The sequence below is a fragment of the Glandiceps talaboti genome, chromosome 2 (genome assembly GCF_964340395.1).
Source record: "Glandiceps talaboti chromosome 2, keGlaTala1.1, whole genome shotgun sequence".
NCBI lineage: Eukaryota > Metazoa > Hemichordata > Enteropneusta > Spengelidae > Glandiceps > Glandiceps talaboti.
The window spans coordinates 10,265,939-10,287,965 of NC_135550.1; the positions used below are offsets into that span (position 1 = coordinate 10,265,939).

General features: G+C 33.8%; 1 protein-coding gene across 1 annotated transcript; it reads right to left on the bottom strand.

The window, feature by feature from the left end:
• Positions 1-5,371: 5,371 nt before the first annotated feature.
• On the bottom strand, positions 5,372-12,967 carry LOC144443890 (potassium channel, subfamily K, member 16-like). Its single transcript, XM_078133487.1, has 2 exons — positions 12,768-12,967; positions 5,372-6,253 (listed from the first exon to the last, which is right to left on the bottom strand). Exons 1-2 carry the CDS (start codon positions 12,886-12,888, stop codon positions 5,634-5,636), a joined length of 741 nt encoding a protein of 246 aa, XP_077989613.1. The 5' UTR covers positions 12,889-12,967; the 3' UTR covers positions 5,372-5,633.
• Between the last annotated feature and the right edge of the window lie 9,060 nt (positions 12,968-22,027).

Genomic DNA, 22,027 nt, shown 5'->3' on the forward strand with positions numbered 1-22,027 from the left:
ATCATAATATTTGTACTAATATGTAGACAGTGACAATAAAGAAATTGAAAATTTGTGTTCACTGCAAACTAATCAACTCAACTCTGAATTCAATCTCCCTTCATAAATATTTACTCTCTTCTCAGCAGTTTAAAGTAAATTTGACTTGACTCTTCAAATATGGCATGCTGAAGAGAGACACTATAATTTTTCCAAGCTTATTATGTTACTTTAATACTAATAATATGGAAACCCCCCCCCCCCCCTTTGTACTGTCTATTTTGACCAAACGCCCATGATGATGAATCAATCCCAGGTTCTTCCATATTTTTTTCATTTTTCAGTGTACCCATAATAATTACATAGGATTATTACTAAATTCTTCATCGACATTTTCTGTAACTTGCCAGACAAGTGTATTTGACACCTAAAATCCTAATTCGAACCGTGCTTTATTTGAACTTCTTAGCTCCATCCATTTTGCCCAACATGTAAATGAGCTCATCCATGGTAAAGGCAACAACAAAAACAAGAACAACAACAACAATGGCAACAACAACAACAACAACAATGACGACGACGACGACAACGACGACGACGATGACGACGACGACGACGACGACGACGACAACGACGACGACGACGACGACGACGACGACGGCAGCGACGACGACAGCGTCTTCATTTTGTGCCATGCATCATCAAACTGTTCTTCATAATGGGGTGGGATGCAGCAAGATTTGAAGGATGGTGTTAATTTGTAATGTTCTCATTAAAAAATGGCAAAGTACTAGTATATACTTTACAATTGCTTGGCAAAAGAAACTATAGAAAAATAATAAGTACATTACATGTATCACAATACATTTGTACTTAATGGCATGCGCCTCTTTATAGCAGAGATGTCAATGTTAATGGGGGGGGGGGGTTCTTGTAAATAATAACGGTGTCAGAGGGTATAACACAACTCAATAAAAACTCCTATGTACAGAAGTTGACCTAGACTTTTAAAATTTCAAGACAAGAGTTTTCTACACACATGAATGATGAGTTATAAACATTGGGAGAATTGTAAACAATTGTCCACAAGTTTGACAGCAAGTTTACTGAAAGTTATGTTGTTGTGTGACTATGTACTCTGCATTTCGAATATAATTTTTAATTCCGTTTTACAAATGAAATTTGCATACAAATTACAATGTCATAACAGTACTAGTATTTATGACAATTACTATGGATGATGTTTACGCTATTAAAGTTGACAAAAAATCTTACGAAGAACACTGAACAGTGAGCGAAACACATTCATATAAACATTATCTACGTGTTTTGGACGCACAGTCGCTTGTAAACTGTTATTCCTTTCCTAAATGGTTTTATTATGGGAGTATGATGGTCCTAATACAGAACAATAACGTTATTATAGGGATTGGCGATATTCTTATAAAATCGGCAGCGATGTCATACCCCTACATACATACATACATACATACATACATACATACATACATACATACATACATACATACATACATACATACATACATACATACCACAGGCATTTGTTTCTCGAGTTATGGCTCAGAATATTTCTATCAGAATACAATAAAATGACGATAATATCGTTAATATTGACTTATTAAACCAACACTATATGAAAGGGATAAAATTACACTTGTTTCTGTGATCGCGCAGTTTCACTAAATGCGAAGGAAGACACATTTAGTGAAACTGCGCGATCACAGAAACATGTCTAATTTTACCCCTTTCATATAGTGTTGGTTTAATACGTCAATATTAACGATATTATCGTCATTTTATTGTATTCTGATAGAAATATTCTGAGCCATAACTCGGGAAACAAATGCCTGTGATACATACATACATACATACATACATACATACATACATACATACATACATACATACATACATACATACATACATACATACATATACATACATACATACAACAGGGCCGGATTATACCCCAAATCTATACGACAAGCATAAAATCTAGGCTAGGGTAGAGAGTTAACTGAACTCTTTTCAATAGTACACCATCGTATCTATTTGACACATACCTATTACAAGCACTGGTCATGGATATTGTCAACTACGATCTGCTCAACTTACTTAGTACATGAATCATGAGCCAATCAACTCTGCAGCCTGTCCAACTTCGAATTCTTTTGATATGCTGACTGACATTTCGTTTGAATTTCATCATTTGCAGTACTACATCCTTGCAGTCAGAGTTATTACCACGTCATAAACTGCACAGGATAATGGAGACTGCGATGAACATGTTTGACGTGATGGGTTGATGTAAAGATCGAGAATCGTTTTTATAGTCACTCTACCTAAAACTTTTTTAAAGCATATTTTGAAAGTGGAATAACCCACTAACAGTAGAGGGCGCCCTGTTTATTCTACAGAAACATGAGAAAAACGTCGACTTGACTGCAAGTCGAGCGAAACTCAAAAGCAACGTCGTATGTGAAGGCCGGGATTTCCGACGACGAGTTCAAACTGACTCTAGGACGATGTAAGTTGCCAAGTACCCTAGCATCCCAATAGAACAATAAATCTGTCACGAGGATTATATAGATTCACAGAGTGAGAAAGCATATGTATGCTTCAAATTGCTTGGAAGGTTTGTATAAACAGTTTGAAAAACAGTGCATCGCATATCGCACCAGTGTTCAAATTATTTTATTTCAATTTTGTTGTGTTGTCCGCAAGTTACAATATTAAACATATATCAACAGTATCTGGCATCTCATACATACTGACAGTAATGTTTCTCAGCTTATTCACGATAATGACATAATATATACAGTTAGTATTACTGCAAAAACAACCACAAACATATCAACAATGACAAAAATAACTGGCATGTACGATCACGATAGAGTAATTAATATCTGGTTACTCAGCGTAATCACTCTACATGAAACGATTCTCGTTAGAATCACCCACATTCAAGGGGTATCTCCTCAACAGTGATATCATCATAACAAAACATCGTAATTATTGTTGAAACATTCTTGATATCGATATCTGTTGTTCATGTTTGTCAGTGTTTACATGTTTTGTTGTTGTTTGTTTGTTTGTTTGTTTGTTTTGTTTTGTCTTTCATAAACATAACCAAGATCTGATAATGATATGTTCTGATATTGTGATACAGCAACGGTGGCAGTGGTGGGATATTGTGGCAGTGGTGGGATGTCAAGCAAAATCACCAAATAATGCAAAGTTAAATACAATACATCAAAATAACATGTGACATTATCTTCTAAATTCCAATTCTTGAAGCCTGTACTTCATGGTGGTACTCCATTTACCTATGAGGCCTAATAAAAAAAATTGTGTGGTTCCGATTACACTCAATTTTAGAATAGTTTTCCATATGGTTTTCTGTGTTATTGGTTTCCTCCCATTAAATGTAATCATTACAGATTTGAAAAACAGTTTTATTTTGTCTTATTAAGATGATGTCACTCAGTTTCGGCATCCACTATTTCTTGCAAGGTTTCACAAGTTTTGCAATTTTATTCGAATACGTTAAAAAAAAATTGTAGGGTCGGCAGTGAAAAAACTAGGTGGAGTTGGGTAACCGGAAACAAACAATTTTTTTCTTTACGCCTGAGAGATAACAAAATACCACAAGTGCGTGCCATAAACAGGCTACTAAAATATATGACCCTCTTGTAAAAGAACCTATTTGTGAAATATGACCCCCCCCCCCCCCCATTCCACTGATTGGTCCTCACCCCCTTCAAATACTGGGGCTCCCTTACCATACACAAATAAAATCCCTGAATTAATAAGTCTTAGCTACTCATACTAGTTTTCACATACATAAGTGATATCAGTGAGTAGACTTCTTTGCTATACATTCAGTTTATAAAGGATACATTAATATTTTTTTTTAAACATTATACACAGAAAATGTAAAAACAAAGATTACCCTAATATCAATGTCTTCTACCCTATGAGTAAGATGATTCAAAGTACACTTCAAGCTGGTCTCAATAAATTCAGACACCTAAATATTAAAGATTGCTGTCATAGAAAAAAAATGTTAAAATATATATTTAGCTGAAGGTATACAAGTTGTAAATGATGATTGAGAAAGCCTTTAAAATTTATTGTCAATAGTGATCTTATAAAAGATAATAATTGCCTCATTTACTAATTGACTAATTTATTTTTAGAATTATACAGGTGTGGCACACAGTTACAGTGTGCCAATCCGATCTTTTGATAATATAGTAAAAATATAATGTGTATAAGTTATATTATGGTATATCTCTGCTACATAGCCTCCCAGGAAAAGCCGAAATGAATCATCTACCAAAGTGGATCTCACTGTGTGAGAAGAGCCTTTGGCTCAACAGTCGATCGAGTTTAAATGAAAGTCTAATTATAATAATCGTGATTGGATTGTGACAGTGCTTGCAAAGTGTTGATTAAATTGTTATCTTTCATTATCATTTGTGAGACAAGACAGTGGAAAGTCCTTTCAGCACTATACGTCATCGTTCTGAGCATTTTTCTGTTTGAATTGCCCTGGTGTTGTCTTTGGTCCAGTAAAAGTGTGCATTAACTTTTACTCATTTCTGAGATTCTAAGATTACTGTGTGGTTTCATCCACAATGTGGGCATCTGACATGGGGGTGTCTATTATAATTAATGTGTACTGTTTTTCTGCGTGCCTATGTTGTCCTAACCTACCTGTAATCTTGAAGGACTAAACACCACCACACATTTTCAGCTATCCTAACATCCCCAAGACTACTGAGGGTCTTTTGATACAGTAGTATTTCCCTAGCATTTCTACACAGAACCTGATTGGTTGAATATATAATTATACATATTTAAATTGCTATCAGGTCACATGATGAATCCCTAATTAGGTGTCACCATGAGACATTTTATGGGCATTCAACACTTTCTTTTATATTCTAATTTATGTTAATGTTTTTGCATGTTATTTGTGGCTGGGCCTGACTTACATACTACTAAAGACTCTGTGGGCTTTAAAGTGGCCATATGGATGAGGATTTGGTATTTATCTTGGATTTTTAATTTATAAAATAATTTTGCCATGGCCTCCTACTTGAAAAATCAATGTGAAACATTTACATGTAATATATGCCAAATCCTTCTTTGTTCAATAAATTGCAAAAGATTAATAAATGTCTAAATCATTGTTATTGTATGGACAATATAACAAACTTTTTACAAATTTTTAAGCTTTTTGCAATGCATTGAGTTACAAACACAGATTTTTTCAGAGTTATTTCACATCGATTTTTCAGGTAGGACGCCATGGTAAAATTGTTTTATAAATTACAAATCCAAAATAAATACCCAGTCCTCATCCATATGGCCACTTTAAGATGGATGAGTGAAAATTCAAAATTTCCAAATATATAGCTGAAAGTACTTCTGAATTTAGTAGAGTTAGTCCTTCAAGACTAAAAGTAGGCCGGACTACTGTTGTCCTTCCGGTTCTATAAAAAATAGTGCAAGTCATTAAATCTCTGAATACTTTTTCAGATTCTCCATTCTTAAATGTTACTGCATAGTTTTCATCTGAAATTGGGTATCCATTATCAATGTGCCACTAATTATTCAGCTTGCCCTCATTGTCCTTCTGGTCCATCAAGACAGTGTGAGTCATTCTTCAAATCATTTCTCAAATTCTCCATTCTAACGTTACCATTTTTATCGTCGTCCTCCACCATGCTAGGTTTGATAGCGTTGTCGGCTATTTTTTCTAGCTGCTGACCATGTTTCTGTTCCATTTCTTGAATGACAGCAAACACGGCACTCAACATCGACATACCAAACAGAAAATACACCGCCAGAGCAACCTTGTACATGATTCTATGCACACCTTTTATGTCTTCACTGTAACCACTGACATAGTCCCCGAATCCAATGGTACTCAGAGATATAAATGTGTAGTAGTGACTAATCTGAAAAGTCCAGCCTTCAATTCGGCTGAAAATGCATGCTGGTATGATGATCAGCAGGATGTAGAATGGTATACAGAACAGGATTCCAAAGATAGTGGTACGTAAGTATTTGTACTTGATACACCTACACACTCCTTGTAGGCGTTTAGTGTAAACACGATAGAGATTCTTGTAGAGATCATTGATGCTTGCCAACATGGTGTAGGTCAGTGGGATTCCAATGGCAGCATACAGTAAACACAGTTTCTGTCCTAGACTTGTACTTGGTGCTAAATTACCATATCCTGAAATATTTGATAAAAACAGTAATTAAGATTTTTCCTGAATGTGAATACATAATTATTATCATATTAAAGCTATAAATCTGTAATGATCAAGTTTCACTATCAGTACATTTACATATTAATAATTCCCATCATGCAATGTGTGTCCCTGGCAAGGACCTTCACTGAACAATGAATGAGGAACAAGTTTCAGCTTGTTGTTTCTTGGCAAACACATGTAATATAAGTGAAGTGAAATTATAAATAAAATGACTTTCAAGAATCCAAACTGCAAAAATGCCTTTAATAATTTCTTGCAGTGAAAATTCCCTTTAATCATGATGATCATCACAAGTATATACTAGCTAGACCATGTTAAAACTTTGATTTCTTTACTGTGTTGTTTGTTTGTTTCTTTGTTTGTTTGCATGCATGCAAGAATGTTTTTGCCACCAAACTTCATCATTTTCATTCATTTAAAAATCCTTCATTTTTTCCTTATTTATACATCAGGACACATACAATCTATTAAATATGTGGGTTATATTTCATTATATTCATTTTCAAATGAATTCCCCAAATTATATTTTACAACTATGATAAAATGTGCCACAGTAGCTGTTAAAGAACAATTTAATAGGTCTGACTGGGTATTAGCCTAAAATACAAGATAGACACATTTACAGTGATATATCTATTGCACACACAGACAGACAAGAGAGATTAGATAGACTTAGGCAATGGCACATAGTCAGCATAAATTGTTCTGTAAATGTCTATAAAGTACACATCAGCTATTACCCTATAGTAGAGCTATAGTGGCCTATTAATTTATCACTGTAAAAGAAGTCATTATACACTTTCTACCACTCAGTAATGGTTACCTCCTGTTCCAAGGGCAAGTACACTCTGCTATTAAGATACATGTTTCATGAACAAAACCAGGGAGTGTTTAACACATAAAAGTCATAATTGTATTTTGATGTTATTGGAGCACACTCTGCTATTAACATATGTATATTAAAATATAGTTTTCTTAACTGATGAGATTCTCTTCAATTCAAATGAGTTTCTTGAACATCTCCAGAGGGACACATAAAAGGTCATATATGTATTTCATATTATTGGAGCGCACTCTGCTATTAACATATGTATATTAAAATGTAGTTTTCTTAACTGATGCAATAAAGATTCTCTTCAATTCAAATGAGTTTCTTGAACATCTCAAGAGAGACACATAAAAGGTCATATATGTATTTCATATTATTGGAGCGCAGTTGCTACAGTCACTAATTTTTGTCAAGATGTTGACAACACAGCCCTTTTATGTGTTTAAATTTAATTACATCCAGGGGTAACAAATATTAAAAAAATTCCATGGGTGAATGAGCACCCTTAATTTGAGTAGTTGCCATAGCAACAGATATAAAGCAAGCAAACAAAGAGAAACATGCTGCTCAGTACTACACCAGTCAAATAAATATTAAAAGGGTGATGAGAAAAAAACTCACTGAATAGTGCATAAATAACCAGGCTGACCATTTTAGGACATCAAGTGACTTCTTACAATTTTATAATAATTCAAAACGACAATTACTCGGTAGGGGAATCACAACTTTTTATAATACCCATTGAAGTCTCTAAATTCCATCCAGAAAATGGTTTTGATTAAAAGACAATTGTGCGTAACTCCGAGGGAAAATTTAAACCCTTTTAAAATATTGAAACAGCTTGAAAATTTGACATTTTTGTGCAGATCTTGATATCAAAGCATTTACGCATTAGAAGGTTAAAGTTTCTCTTTAAAAAATGTGTCAGAATTGTAGAATTATTTAAATTAAAAGAATTTTCCTCTGTAAAATATATGTGTTGGGTAGATATTTTCTAGATACATTTCATTTCAATGATCAATATTGAATGGCAAATGAAATTGATTAGCATTTTTCTAACAATATAGGAAACTTATTTAAACAGTGGATTGTTTGTGGTGCATACATGTATGTACATGTTGTAAAAGTATGAATTGTTTGTAGCTTAATATGTACTGGTAAAAGTACTAATATTGAATTACACACTTAATGTTATAGACTGTTCATATGAATGTAAGTGTATCACTGGAGAGAACAGTGCCCAATGCAAATATTAGTAGCAGAGCATTATAGACTTAATTCAAAAGAATAAGGATGTAATAAGTCGTTACTCTGAGTTTCAGGCTTTGAGCGATCTTCAGACGACTAAATTGGGATTATCAGCGTCGATACATATATACATTTAATGTTTGTATGTATGTATTGCATAACAAGATGGTCAGACTAAACTATTCCGGGGGGGGGGGGGGGGGGGGGGGGGTTACTTCTATAGTTGGTGAGCGAGTATTTGCCTTCATGGTGACATTTCGAGACCAGCTCGTATTTGTAGACTATACACATGTTGGGTAAAAGTAATAATATATTGAAGTACACAATTAAAGAGTGTTTTAGATATATTTATATGTAATATTTTTTGGGTTTTTTGTTTGTTTTGACTCTTGATAATGAATATTTTACATTATTTCATGTCAAATAAAATACACTACACTACACTATACTATACTACACTACACTACACTACACTACACTACACTACACTACACTACACTATACTATACTATACTATACTATACTATAAAACATGCAAAGTCAAACACAGTTTATTACACAATGTTCTGTACTGCTAAGCTGTTTTTACTACTTGTGGAAATATATATTAAGCAAAGCAACTTACAACACAAATGCTCAATGCAGTAACATTTGAGAGGGTCAAAATAGAACATAAAGGTGCCTATACTTAATGCATGTTAATGGTGTCGACCAATATATTGAATATTTGTTATTTTTATTATGTGCATATATAAGCAGTAATATTTGAGGTACAGAGAATATAGTAAACATTAACATGAGATATAGTGAGTATTAAATTTAGACAGTTGCTATGGAGTCAGAATGAAGGGAGGGGGTACAGGTTTAGATGAGACAGTATGAGCCACAGGCATCTTGTGTCAGGATGAACACACAAGGGTATCGCTATTAACATAAGTGTGAGCCATAGGGTATTGCTATTAAAGGCATAATGAACCAAGGCCATTGATGAACTCAGAAATAGTATTCATTATTGCAATTTATGCAGGCTGTCATCACCAGATCATATTTTTTTTGATATTGCATATTTAACACAAACAAAACACAAATAATGGTATTTAGAAAATCAGGATGCAAACAAGATACAAGACAATTCAAATGTGGCTTGGAAGAAATAAAAACTACAGAACAATACACATATCTCGGTGTAACATTCAAGACAAATGGCTCTATGAGCTCCACAGCAACCAGATTGTCAGACAAAGCCAGCAAAGCTGCAAGAATCCAGTCACAGATATATTCGACAAAGATAAACAGTACTAAGATAAAGGAAAAACTCATGAATACAACACAGCTATATCTATCCTGACATATGCTGGCGAAATATGGGGTGTTCTCCAAAATCAAACAACTTGGGACAAAACAGAGACAGAAAAATTCCATCTACGTTTTTGTCGCCAAATATTAAATGTCAGCAACAGAGTGAGCAAAATAGGATGCAGAATGGAACTTGGGAGAGAACCACTGATTAGTAGAATATACTACTCAGCAATAAACTATTACAAATACCTCAAGACATTAGACAATAACAACTTAGCCTATTATGCAATGAATGACATGGAGAACAATGATTACACAGGTTCATGGCTAACTACCTTTGAACACAATATACAATTATATAACAGCAAGAATATCAACAATTTAACAAAACAAGAACTATACAACTCAATTAGACAATATTATATCAATCAATGGAATGAAAATAACAAAAGGGAAAACTCTAAGTTACGTACATACAACAACTTCAAAAATTCCCTGGAACAAGAAGAATACATTAAAGTAATGAACAATAAACAATAGTCTTTTCTAATTGTAATCTCACTTTGAAAAGTAGTCTTCAAGGTATCATAAATTTTGCTGTACGAATTCAATGTGGCCTTAAAAAATCAGACCATGTAACACTTGCCAGAAATTCTCTAAATTGGCCAACTATTCAGGAAAGACACGATCAACACTTCAAAAATATTGTCAGTAAATGTATAAGCAAAAAAGTACCACTCTATTTATCTGATCTTGTCACCAAAAACTCAACAATACACCAATACAATACTCGGACCAAATACCACATTCCAAAGGCACACAGTCGTTCTTTCAAATACCGCTCATGTATTTCCGCAAATACGACTACTTAGTAAACACTTAGTTTTTAATGTCTTAAACCGTTTATAACTTCATAATTCTAGCATCTCTCGTGTTTTACTTTTATAACTTTTATTTTATCTTTGTACTCTGCCCTGTAAATTTTGTTACTCTCCCATATTTTTAAATTATGTATCTTTGTATTTTAACGTATGCTTTGTATTTTTATATTCAATGCATGAAAATCCATTTATGGATGCATTGACCTAGAGTAATAAATCAAATCAAATCAAACAACACATCAAAACAATAGCCAAATTTAGATTAAGTTGCCATCAACTTGCCATTGAGAAGGGTAGATATACAAAACCAAAAACACCAGTAGAAGACAGACTATGTACACATTGTAAAGAAATAGAAGATGAAAGACATCATCTAATTCATTGTAAATTATATACAAAACAAAGAGAAAAAATGTTTAGTATTATCACTACCCTCAACTCAAACTTTATAAACTTAGATAGAGGAGAGCAATTTAGATATATACTACAATCAAAACATAAGGATATTATAACCGCTCTCTACATATACCTGGATGATACATGTAGTCAATAGACACACACTAGAACTACTGTATACTTTAATATTTATATTTCATAGATCATTATTAACTTTATTTTGTTTAAATACCAAATTAGAAATGTAAAATTTTCTAAACGGCTAAAATAAAGTGTTATCTTATCTTATCTTATCTTATTTTGTATTATTGTGGTTTTAAATAATGAATTTGTCATTTATACCCATGCAAGGTACCAGTCACTGTGGTATTAAAATATGATACAGACAATACAAATATTGTCTGGCAGGACGTACATAGTCCAGGTAGTCTTGATAGAAATTAATAATGACATGACAATGTCTATTGAGGCAGCCTAGCAAAAACTAAATAACATGTTTGCACCAGAAATGACATATGTATCCTATAAAGTAAAGTTTGTTTAAATATTTGTCATTTTCAATTTCAAAATGAAACAAATTGAATTTGGTTGTATCATTTTATTACAAATTTTATTCCATAGAATTGCATGTTGTTATATTTTCTTTGGAGAAAAGGGTTATCAGTAGTTGTTGATTTTAGGCATGTTAATCACACAATATCACATTTGTTTGTCTATAAAGGACAAAACTCCCCCCTCCCCCCCCCCCCTCATAAACCTTCACAAGTACAACATTGACAAATTTATATATGATGTAAAGCCATGATGAAAAACCAATTGTACCGGTCACACCACTACGATCAATGCAATGTTGGTATACTGAGAAACACATTAAAATACTACCGGAAATCAAGCACTTCTGTATAAATCAATAATCATCTTATCATCATCTCAGTAGTAAATACAGAACCTGTTATCATTGATGGCATGAAAGTTTTCAAAATTTGATTTATAGAAGTGTGAAAATGAAGTTCAGAAATCGCGTTGACACAATATCCCCCACCCCCATTATTGAGCTTTTGTGACAATGTGTGCTAATAGGAAGTTTAGGTACAACTCTGAGGCAAAGACATTTCACATACGGTCATTTGTACTAATTTCTAGAAATGGTTTATAATAGTGCCATGATTTCTACAATGATTTTAAATTATAGTAAGTCATAATTTTACAACACATATATTGCCAATAAATGCCAAGGAAAACTTGGCAATGTCTCACTCACAAGAGGAGTGCGAATGTGGGACCGCGTAATGACTCGAACAATCGGGGACGATTACTCACACGGAGCTCGCAGTTGCTAAAAGTTTGCCAGGCCTGGGTGACTGTGGGATAGCCTGTGGACTGACTTGGACAGCCTCAATATTGACATTTCCACAGTATGAAGCGCGCAACAATAGCCCAGTCACGTACGTAGTCCCAAAACTTGAATGGATTTCAGTAGAAACGTATGATTGTGTTTATACGTATAGACCCTCCACCAACTATAGGTGGAAGGTTTATGGTTTATATAATATGTGTATTAAATTTGTCTGCATTACTGACAAGAAAATCCCTGGGGGTAATTCCCAGCACAAAAATTTGGGGGGGGGGGGGAATATATAAAGAAAAGGAAATAATAGAAATAATGATAAATACATGAATTCACTATTGATACCATTTCACCATAACATTCACCCACCTAGAAACAAAAACAGATTTTAGAAATTTGTAAATTTAGTATTTAAAAAAAAAAAAATTATGGATGACAGATGTATAAATTTACGTTTTAAATAAACAACTTACCAATTGTGGTAACAACTGCTGTAGCAAAGAAGAAAGAGTTTGCAAAATCCCAGTTGCTTTGACGGTCATCGTCGTCTGTGTCATTTAGTCCAGGTGTTATACCTTGATCATAAGCGTGCATTAAGTCCTTAACAACTTTTACGAATTCGTGACGCTCTACACAACGATGTTTTGCCACAAATCGCTTTATAGTGTTTTGGACGTCATGAACTACTTCTGTTTCGTTTGTCTGCTCAACTGCTCGGAAGATTAAAGCTCCAATAAGCAGATACCCTATCACGATCGATAAAATAATACACACCCTCACTCCTGTGTTCATGGTGTTGATGTAATGTGTAATAACCTCGCACTAATAGTGTCTTCAGCACTGAAATATATAATTAAAAAAAAACAACGATACAATTAGGTAATATTTTTGGCCTGCTGGAATGATATACCAGCATTTGAAGCATGTCATTGAAACCTGGTTTGGCTTCAATATATGCTGGTTATTTGACTGTCTGTAAATATTTAATTATAACTGTACAAGGTATATGTAAACATGCCAACTAAAGATAGTATTTACAAAACAAAGCAATAGTTTTACGGGTTGTCACTAAAGTATCTTCTGAACTTTCAAGTGATTCAAGGTTGCATTCGCTTTGAGACTTAGGCTAGTATCTCATCATGTATCTGACTTGATGTACTGGCTTGACAGTTCTTTGGTCAATGACATTTTTACACTTCTAACCATATTTTAAAAACTTCCATGCCTTCAATGACGTACAGATTCTGTATTTACTACTGAGATGTCGATACATGTAAGTTGATAAAAATTTACTTCTATTAATGTGAGATATGGTGCTGGGTTTCCGGTAGTATTGTAATGTGTTCACCATCATGTTTTTACACATTGCATGGAACGGTAGTGGTACGTGTGACTGCCACAATTTTCATCATGATTGACATCATATATAAACTAATCAATGTCACACTTGTGAACATTCGTTTAAGGGGAGGGGAGAGGGGTTTTTTGTCCTAAACAAACAAATTTAGTGTTTTGAGCTTGTGTGACATTTAATCACAATCATCCCTTATTTGAACTGACTTGAAATATGTGAACAACCTTGTTAGACGAATGTGCCAAATTTATCTTGGCTTGAACAATTCTCTGAATAAACTATCAATTTGTTAAACTGATTCGACTACAACTTTATTTTCTTTGATATAGAAAATGACATGTAGAAATGTCAATCGTTTCTTTGGATTAACTTTAGATCTGTGGCTATCAAAGTCTGTTTGACAGTACTAGTTGATTGTGGTGACACTTTATAATTTGGAATGTAATCTACGGTAGTTAGCTATCACTGTATCAGGTAAAGTGGAAGCAGTCATATTAACAAAGGACACAGATGCTCCTAAAATGCTCACTTACAAATCAATTTCCGAATTGAAGTTCTGTTCAAATTATCAGATATTTTGAAGACTCATGAACTTTTCAAATGCTGTTCACTTTATTGAATCCAGAAATAATTCCAGGAAACACCATCAGTAATTGGTTTAGTTGCTATGCAACAAAGTATTGTAAACAAAATAATCATGTAGCCGTGATTTATAAAGGAGACTGTTCCAGCAATCAAAAACGTGACTTTACTGTGGTATATGTACACATGCCAGGTGCCAACTTTGGCAACACTTAATAGAACATTGCTCTATGTAAAATGATATACATGTATCATGTAAATGTCATTGGTTGGTTGGTTGGTTGGTTGGTTGGTCGGTTGGTCGGTCACTCGGTTGGTTGGTTGGTTGGTTGATTGATAGGTTGATTGATTGATTGATTGATTGATTGATTGATTGATTGATAGATAGCTTGGTTGATTAGTGAGTGAGTGATTGAGAGATTGATCGATAGGTTGGTTGGTTGGTTGGTTGGTTGGTTGGTTGGTTAATTGATTCATTGATAGGTTGGTTGGTTGGTTGATTTAGTGAGTGAGTGAGTGAGTGAGTGAGTGAGTGATTGATTGATAGATAGGTTGGTTGAGTGATTGCTTGATTGATTGCTTGATTGATTGATTGATCGATAGATTGTGTGGTTGGTTGGTTGGTTGGTTGATAGGTTGGTTGATTTAGTGAGTGAGTGATTGATATGTTTATTGGTTGGTTGGTTGGTTGGTTGATTGATTGGTTGGTTGATTGATTGATTGATTGATTGGTAAATTGATTGAGTGTTCGGTCGGTCGGTCGGTCGGTTGGTTGGCTGGCTGGCTGGCTGGTTGGTTGGTATGTGAATAGGTTGACTGATTGATTGATTGATTGATTGCTTGATTGTGTCTTTGAATGAGATATGCATCCATGAAGACATTTTAACATTTTTTTAATCTAATTTTCTTTCATTTCCCAGGAGTCTACTTCCACAATTACTGAGTACATTGTGGTGCTATAAATGTCATCAAAATAGTTAGACTCTCATGTACAATAATGGGGTCAAATATAGCTAATTAGTGGCTTGGCACATGTCATACTCATAATACAAGAAATACGACTCTTGGATGACTAGAGACTCTAAAGCATTCAAGGGTCATAATACTGTATTTGCATACCTAGGCTGATATGTAATACTGCTGAAAACATCTAAAACCCCTCAGGGGTAAGAACTTTGTGTTGAAAGGATTTTTTCCATACCGTTCTCGTTTGTAACCATCATGTTTATATTAGTTTTAAGCTATAAAGAGTAGTATACATGTACTTGTATAATAGCTTATACAATATTTGACTTATTTGGTGGTATTTCATTCTTTTGGTATATTTTTTTTTATCTTTATGGTAAATTTATCACAAAGCAAGATCAAATGGTTTATTTTAAAATTTAATAATACTTAATCAACATGCAAATTATGTATAACAATTAAACTGATATAGAGGTTGTCGGTGGCCGAATGGTTAAACCATAGCCTCTTAAATACTACTGCAGTCAGGGTTCGAACCCATTCAGGGTTTGATTAAATTTACCATGCTGTAAGTATAAGAAGAGTGTCAGTCAGTTTGACTCTACCGAACAACGCATGTTTTCCCCTGGTACTCTGGTTTCCTCCTGCATTAACTCTGAACCCATGAGGGATGGCCCTCACTGAACTTCTTAGGAGACAAGTGTTTATATACTTAAAGAACTATCCAGTATAAAGAGAAAATTAACAAATAAAGATGCTCTACCAAATATTTTATTTCAAAATAAAGAAAGAGAGAAGACAGAAACTTTAATACACCAATGTACAAAATGTTGTAGTTTCATATCGAAATATTGAGAAGATATGACAAAGCTATATTTTACAATCCCATGATAGTTTATACACAAGAATTTTCTAAATTTTAAGCTAAGTTTTGTGAAATGGAATGGACTCTTGTACTACAACAACTTTAGGTGATCTCGATCTAGCTAAACAAAGAAAGATGATTCACAGTTAGATCGTTCCTAACATTCTATATGTAGTCAAGATATAAAGAACAACAGACAATTATAACCAGTTTTACGCTCCACGTTTATTATTTTGAATTCTCTTCCTGGGTGAAAGAAATTGGGCCATTATCACGTAAGAAGACAGATGCAATGCTGTGTGTCCAGTTAGTTGACAGGAATGCCAGAAATCGATAACATATTGTGCCACTGACTTTTCCTTTTCGTACAGTTACGGCATTGTCATTTATTAGAATTTACTTATCAATAGTAAAATTTTATATCAAAAGACATTTACATCTAAATACTCGTTAATAGTAAAACTATTATGATATGAAAGGAGCTCTACAGATAAACATCTATTCTATTAAGATTAAAAAGAATTAGGTGAGTTTTTTTATACATAAAAATGAGAATGGCTTTTATGCATGAATTGTATCCATCTGTTCAATAGTTTGAAAAATTAAAACCATATTGGCTGATTAGTTTTTTTGTTTGAAAACCTTGTGTTTCCTGTGCTAGTATTGTGATGGTGATGAGTTCTATTAACAAGTGGTGCATTCATTCATAATTTAAACTTATTGTACTGTACATAGAGGCTACGTACAATCCAGATGTTGTGTTTGGGATTAATTCTATATTAGAGAAAAGAATTGCAAATTTTCCAGAGTGAATTAATTTTACTAACCTCTATGGTATCAAGGACTTATCAATCAATGTCAACTACCTCACTTAAAAAAGAAAATATGTACCTACTTGTTGAGTTCGAGCTGGAATATGTATATAGGGGGTAGTAAGGATTTTGGTTTAAATTCTTTGCTACCTTTTGCCAGCAAATTATTAAGGTGGACCATACCTATCAAATGTGTGTCTTCTTTGTTGATTAATACAGAAATCAAAAGTCATCAACACAGATAGATGATTGACACCCCACCCCCACCAACCACTACCACCACCACCACGAAATATGAGAATATTGAATCCTGCCATAACTTGTTGGATATGCCATTCTTCTGATAAAGAAACCATCTGCCATCTTATTTGCAAAAAACAATAAGACATACAGACTGTCATTTGTACTTCAAGCGCCATAAAATAAAACAAAACCAGGTAATTTATTGCAACAATAAAAAGTATGGCAAGATCACATAATTTGCTGTTCTTAATCATCTTAATGTCACATATTATCCACAGTAGGCACAGTGTTTTTAAAGCTTCCTGTTGTAAATGTCACACCTGTCCTAATTGTATTGATCATGTAATGATGAAGTCAGATACAACTAGTAAACTGTATGTTCGTAGCATAGAACTTAGATGGGGGGGGGGGGGGTGTTACTCCCCTTGTATGAGTATACGTTTTCTAGCCCTTTGGTCTAAAATGGGGTCTGTTTTTTGAGCTGAAGAACTAACATGGGGTCCACTTTCCATTATTTTGTATTTTTCTTGGTCTAAACTGTGGTCCATTGTCCTTTATCTAATCATAATTGCCATTAACTGTCCCAAAATGTTGCCTCCCAAGGAAAATGTATTTTGTCTAAACTTTCATCTTTTTAAAAACCTGTAATGGTCTAAAATGGGGTATTGATTTTTGGTCAAAGTGGGTCTAAAATGGGGTCTGGGGTTTTCAGCACTGGCCACACACTCCTACCCAGAGCTGGCCATTGGTACTGCCCCCGGGAGATGGGTATGCATCCTGAAATACTGTTAACTTTTACAAAAGTTATGATAGATTTTAGTTATTATTTTTGTAAAATATTTTTGTTAATATTAAGATGTGTCATGTTGTTCAGCCCTGTCAGGCTTCTAAACCTGAGTGATAGCTGGTAGCAAGGCACAAACAATATATCTTAGACTGAGAACCTGGTAGTATATGTTACATTTTGAAAATACGTAAAAAGTGGTGTTATATATCTAATGGATATATGAAATGCATCCTAAAAAGTTATTGGTCATAAACTGGGATAAATAAATTAGTCATAAATTTTGATGAAATGAGCATGAAGTGTTTGTTACCAGTATAAAATACAACTAACATCCAACCCTGTGTCAATTGCGTGTGATATGATTATCTTAATTAGTTTGAGCCATTAGCATGATAACGTTTGTAAAAGGGTGATCAATCAGTCATGTTTATCTTTGGGCAGTATTCAAATTCATGATACACCCCAACATAAAACATGTTGGACCTAAATACGATCATCACTTGTTGTGAAGAGGGGACCATATTAAATAGATGAAGTGAAAGCAGAGAACAATATGAATTGCTGTAGTTTGCAAAGTATAAAATGTTGATGTAAATGTCAGAGTGTCCAGCATTTATGATGACTAAATTATCCTCACTTGGTGCAAAATGGGGAACATCTTTGATAGATGAAATGAAAGCAGGGGAGAATACAAATTGCTGTATTTCACACATTGAACTTAATTTTGAAAATTAACATAAATTTCAGAATGTTCATTTATGATGATGCAGCTAAATATAGTTCAAAGCTAATTAGCGTTCATTGTAATTGTCTATATTTCACACTCTACTTTGCTTGATGAAAATGTCATTCTTCAGTACGTACGGTAAGTGTAATGAGTAGAGTTGAAGAAATATTCAAATTAAGCCTTCTAAAGGATGGACAAGGGAAATCCATAACGTGTTTTTAATTTACCTTTTTAGTGTTTGTAAATTTTACAAGTTCAAAATAAAGATTGAGAATCGTAATTTGATGTCTAGTGTTCTTCATAATCTTGATTTATTTTCTATATAATCTGTTAAAAGTACCCTTTTTACATATGAAAGAAATGTTATCAAAAATGCTATTGTACAACAAGCAAATGACCATTATTTGTTTTGTAGAATGTAAGAGGGAGCTATTTTTACCATAATTTGTAAAACTGAACTTCTCTAGGCATTGAAAGTAAAAGGATTAATATAACATCCTTCTGGTCTGTAGTGAAAACAAATTCTAGCAGCTCCGAACAAAACTGCAACGGGGGCACTTGATTTGAACAAGTATTGCTGGCATACTAAAGTTAGTAATTTGCATATTTTAAAGGCATTCAATGTGAACAAGGAATTGCTTGCATAATATAGTTAGTTATTTGCATATTTTAAGGCATTCAATTTTAGCAAGGTATTGCTTGCATAATAAAATTAATAATTTGCATATTTTAAAGTAAACACATTTGTGCAATATCCAAACAATGGCGTCATTAGTACTTTTTAGGATTTAATAGTCATAACTAGTAGTGTGTAAATTTAGAAGGCAGGATACGTTCAAACACAATCTGTTGGAACACATAGTTTCATGATTGAAATACTACTAGGAATTACATTACATTTGAATTGATCATGACATTTCTGATAGGATTGACACATGTACAGTGTACTGGTGGTTTGTAACTTTCTTCTTTTTTCACACAATACGAGTAGAAAATGGTCTAATCCCTCCTTAACGACGTTTAGCTTTCTCATTCAACAAGTAGTATTAATATTTTCATCTTTTTCACATGAACATTTCTAAAAGAGTCTCTCTGCCAATAACCTATGATTTCTTCTTTTTCACACTTGCAGTTAAGGAATCCACCCCTTTATTAAAATTGTCTATTTTTTAGACATGAGTAGAAAAAATGGAAAACATCTAAACCCTTGTCTAGCTCCACTCTAAACATGCCAGGTTACATATATGAAATAAAGTAAAAATAAAACAAAAATGACAGCTCTGTATGTCTGCAATGTTCATGCTTGTCTGATATGTTTTATGTAATGACAACATACTATGTAGTAACTACATCACAATAGTACAGCAGAATCCAAAATATGATACTTCTTTCCTATCAATACGACATCACATCTGTTCAGCAAGAAGATATCGTTAAACAATACTTACCATTGGATGGCTGCTGGCTTCAGTTTGTCAAGTAGGTCTCAGAGTAAGAATTAAAGTTTGAACATTAAACAGTCTGGATGAGAGTTATAGAGGATTCTGCGACACTTTTTATCTCTCTCTTGGTCAGAGCTGACAACATGACATATGGGTAACTTAATGGAGGAGTGATCATCAACCACGTTGTTTAGCAACACAGTGTAACACAGTGGAGGAATGTACAGGTTCTACAACAGACTGTTTATCTACACAACCCATGTGTTCTCTTGTAAGGACAGCACCATTATTTTACAGGGGTGGATTTGGACCTGTACTACAGAATGCAAAAATAGTGTGTTTTGTAAGAATATCCATCAGATACATAATATTTTGCACAGTATCTCTTTTTCGCTGAATTTGTTCTTGTTTGTTGTTGTTGACCCATACTACAGAATGCAACAATCATGTGTTTTGTAACTGTATTTTGCACGTTACTAAATTTTGAAAATTAACATAAATTTCAGGGTAAGAATACCCATCAAGTACATAATTTTTTGCACAGTATCTTTTAATTTTTTTTCACTGAAGATATGTTTCTCTATGACTCCTATTTCTTCATATGATATTTACAGAATTTGGATTTCATCTTAAGTTATGTGTATGTCTTTCAAGGTATAAAAACACTGAAAGCATTTAGAGAGTAACAACAGCCCATGCAAAATATCCCAGAGACTTGGCTACCTGGCTCAACATACTCCGAGCAATTTACACAATGTCAAGCCAGAGAGCTTTAGTTCTCTAGTTATTGTGAAAGAATGCTTACTATATAGATCTATGGAGCTAACCAGCGCCTCCTACATACCTAATCTTGACTTTCCAGATTCTATCTCGGACGTATCTTAAAAATACCAGGAAAGGGGGGTATGAGGAAAGAGGGGAGAAACTCTACAACGAGTCCCCTCTGTCCACAATTTTTACCTCCATTAAAACTGAGTAAAAATTAATGACACATCTGGTTTGAACAAACCAATTTGGCCCACTTTATCAAATATTCAAATTTTGTGACATCTTGCTTCAGGTCCATTCATTGTAGGTACTTGTGCATTATGACTGAAAAATGCATTACAGTGTATCATCTGACTTAGATTGCCTACAACCATATTTGACCAAAGAAGAAAGTGCTCACCGCCTGTAAACTGCATGATCACAAAATGATAAATATTAATGAAGGCTTTCAATTGTTAGATTTTCACCTGTCTGCTCCCAGGAGTATAAAAAAAAATAATTATTTGTGATTAGGCCCAACAAAAAAAATTGTGTGGTTCTCATTACGCTCAATTTTAGAATAGGTGGGGTAGGTACATTTCTTATTTTATCTTTTTTAAATATTTTTTTTTCATATGTGAGTGTCTAGTTCAGGTAGTTATGTTATCCATTGTTTTCCATATGGTCTCTGTGTTATTGGTTTCTTCTCATCAGATGTACAGCCATTACAGATTGGAAGAACAGTTGTATATTGTGTTTTTAAGTTCAGTTTCCACATCCACTATTTCTAGCCAGACTTTACAATTTTTGCAATTTTGTTTTTTCAAATATGTAAAAATAAGTTTAGGGTCGGCATGAAAAACTAGGTGGGGTCGGTTAACTGGAACCAAACAATTTTTTTATTAAGCCTTAGAGCAGTTTTATTTAGGGCCTAAACAAATAATTGTTTGGTTCCGGTTAACCGACCCCACCTAGTATTTCACTGCAAACCTTTACTCTTTTTTTTGTATTTGAGAAAAAAATTGCAAAAATTGCAAAAATTGTGAAGTCTCATGAGAAATACTAGATGTAGAAACTGCCATCACCATAAAAAGACACTTTAAAACTGTTCTTCCAATCTGTAATGGCTATACATCTGATGATAGGAAACAAACAACACAGAGACCATTTGGAAAACAATGGAAAATCTGAACTAGACACTCGCACAG

Bases quoted from the DNA above. Each gene is read 5' to 3' on its own strand.
- LOC144443890 (XM_078133487.1), bottom strand. From the start codon at position 12,888: ATGCACGCTTATGATCAAGGTATAACACCTGGACTAAATGACACAGAC. The intron at 6,254-12,767 runs GTAAGTTGTTTA...CAAATATTTCAG, and splicing joins AGCAGTTGTTACCACAATTG to GATATGGTAATTTAGCACCA.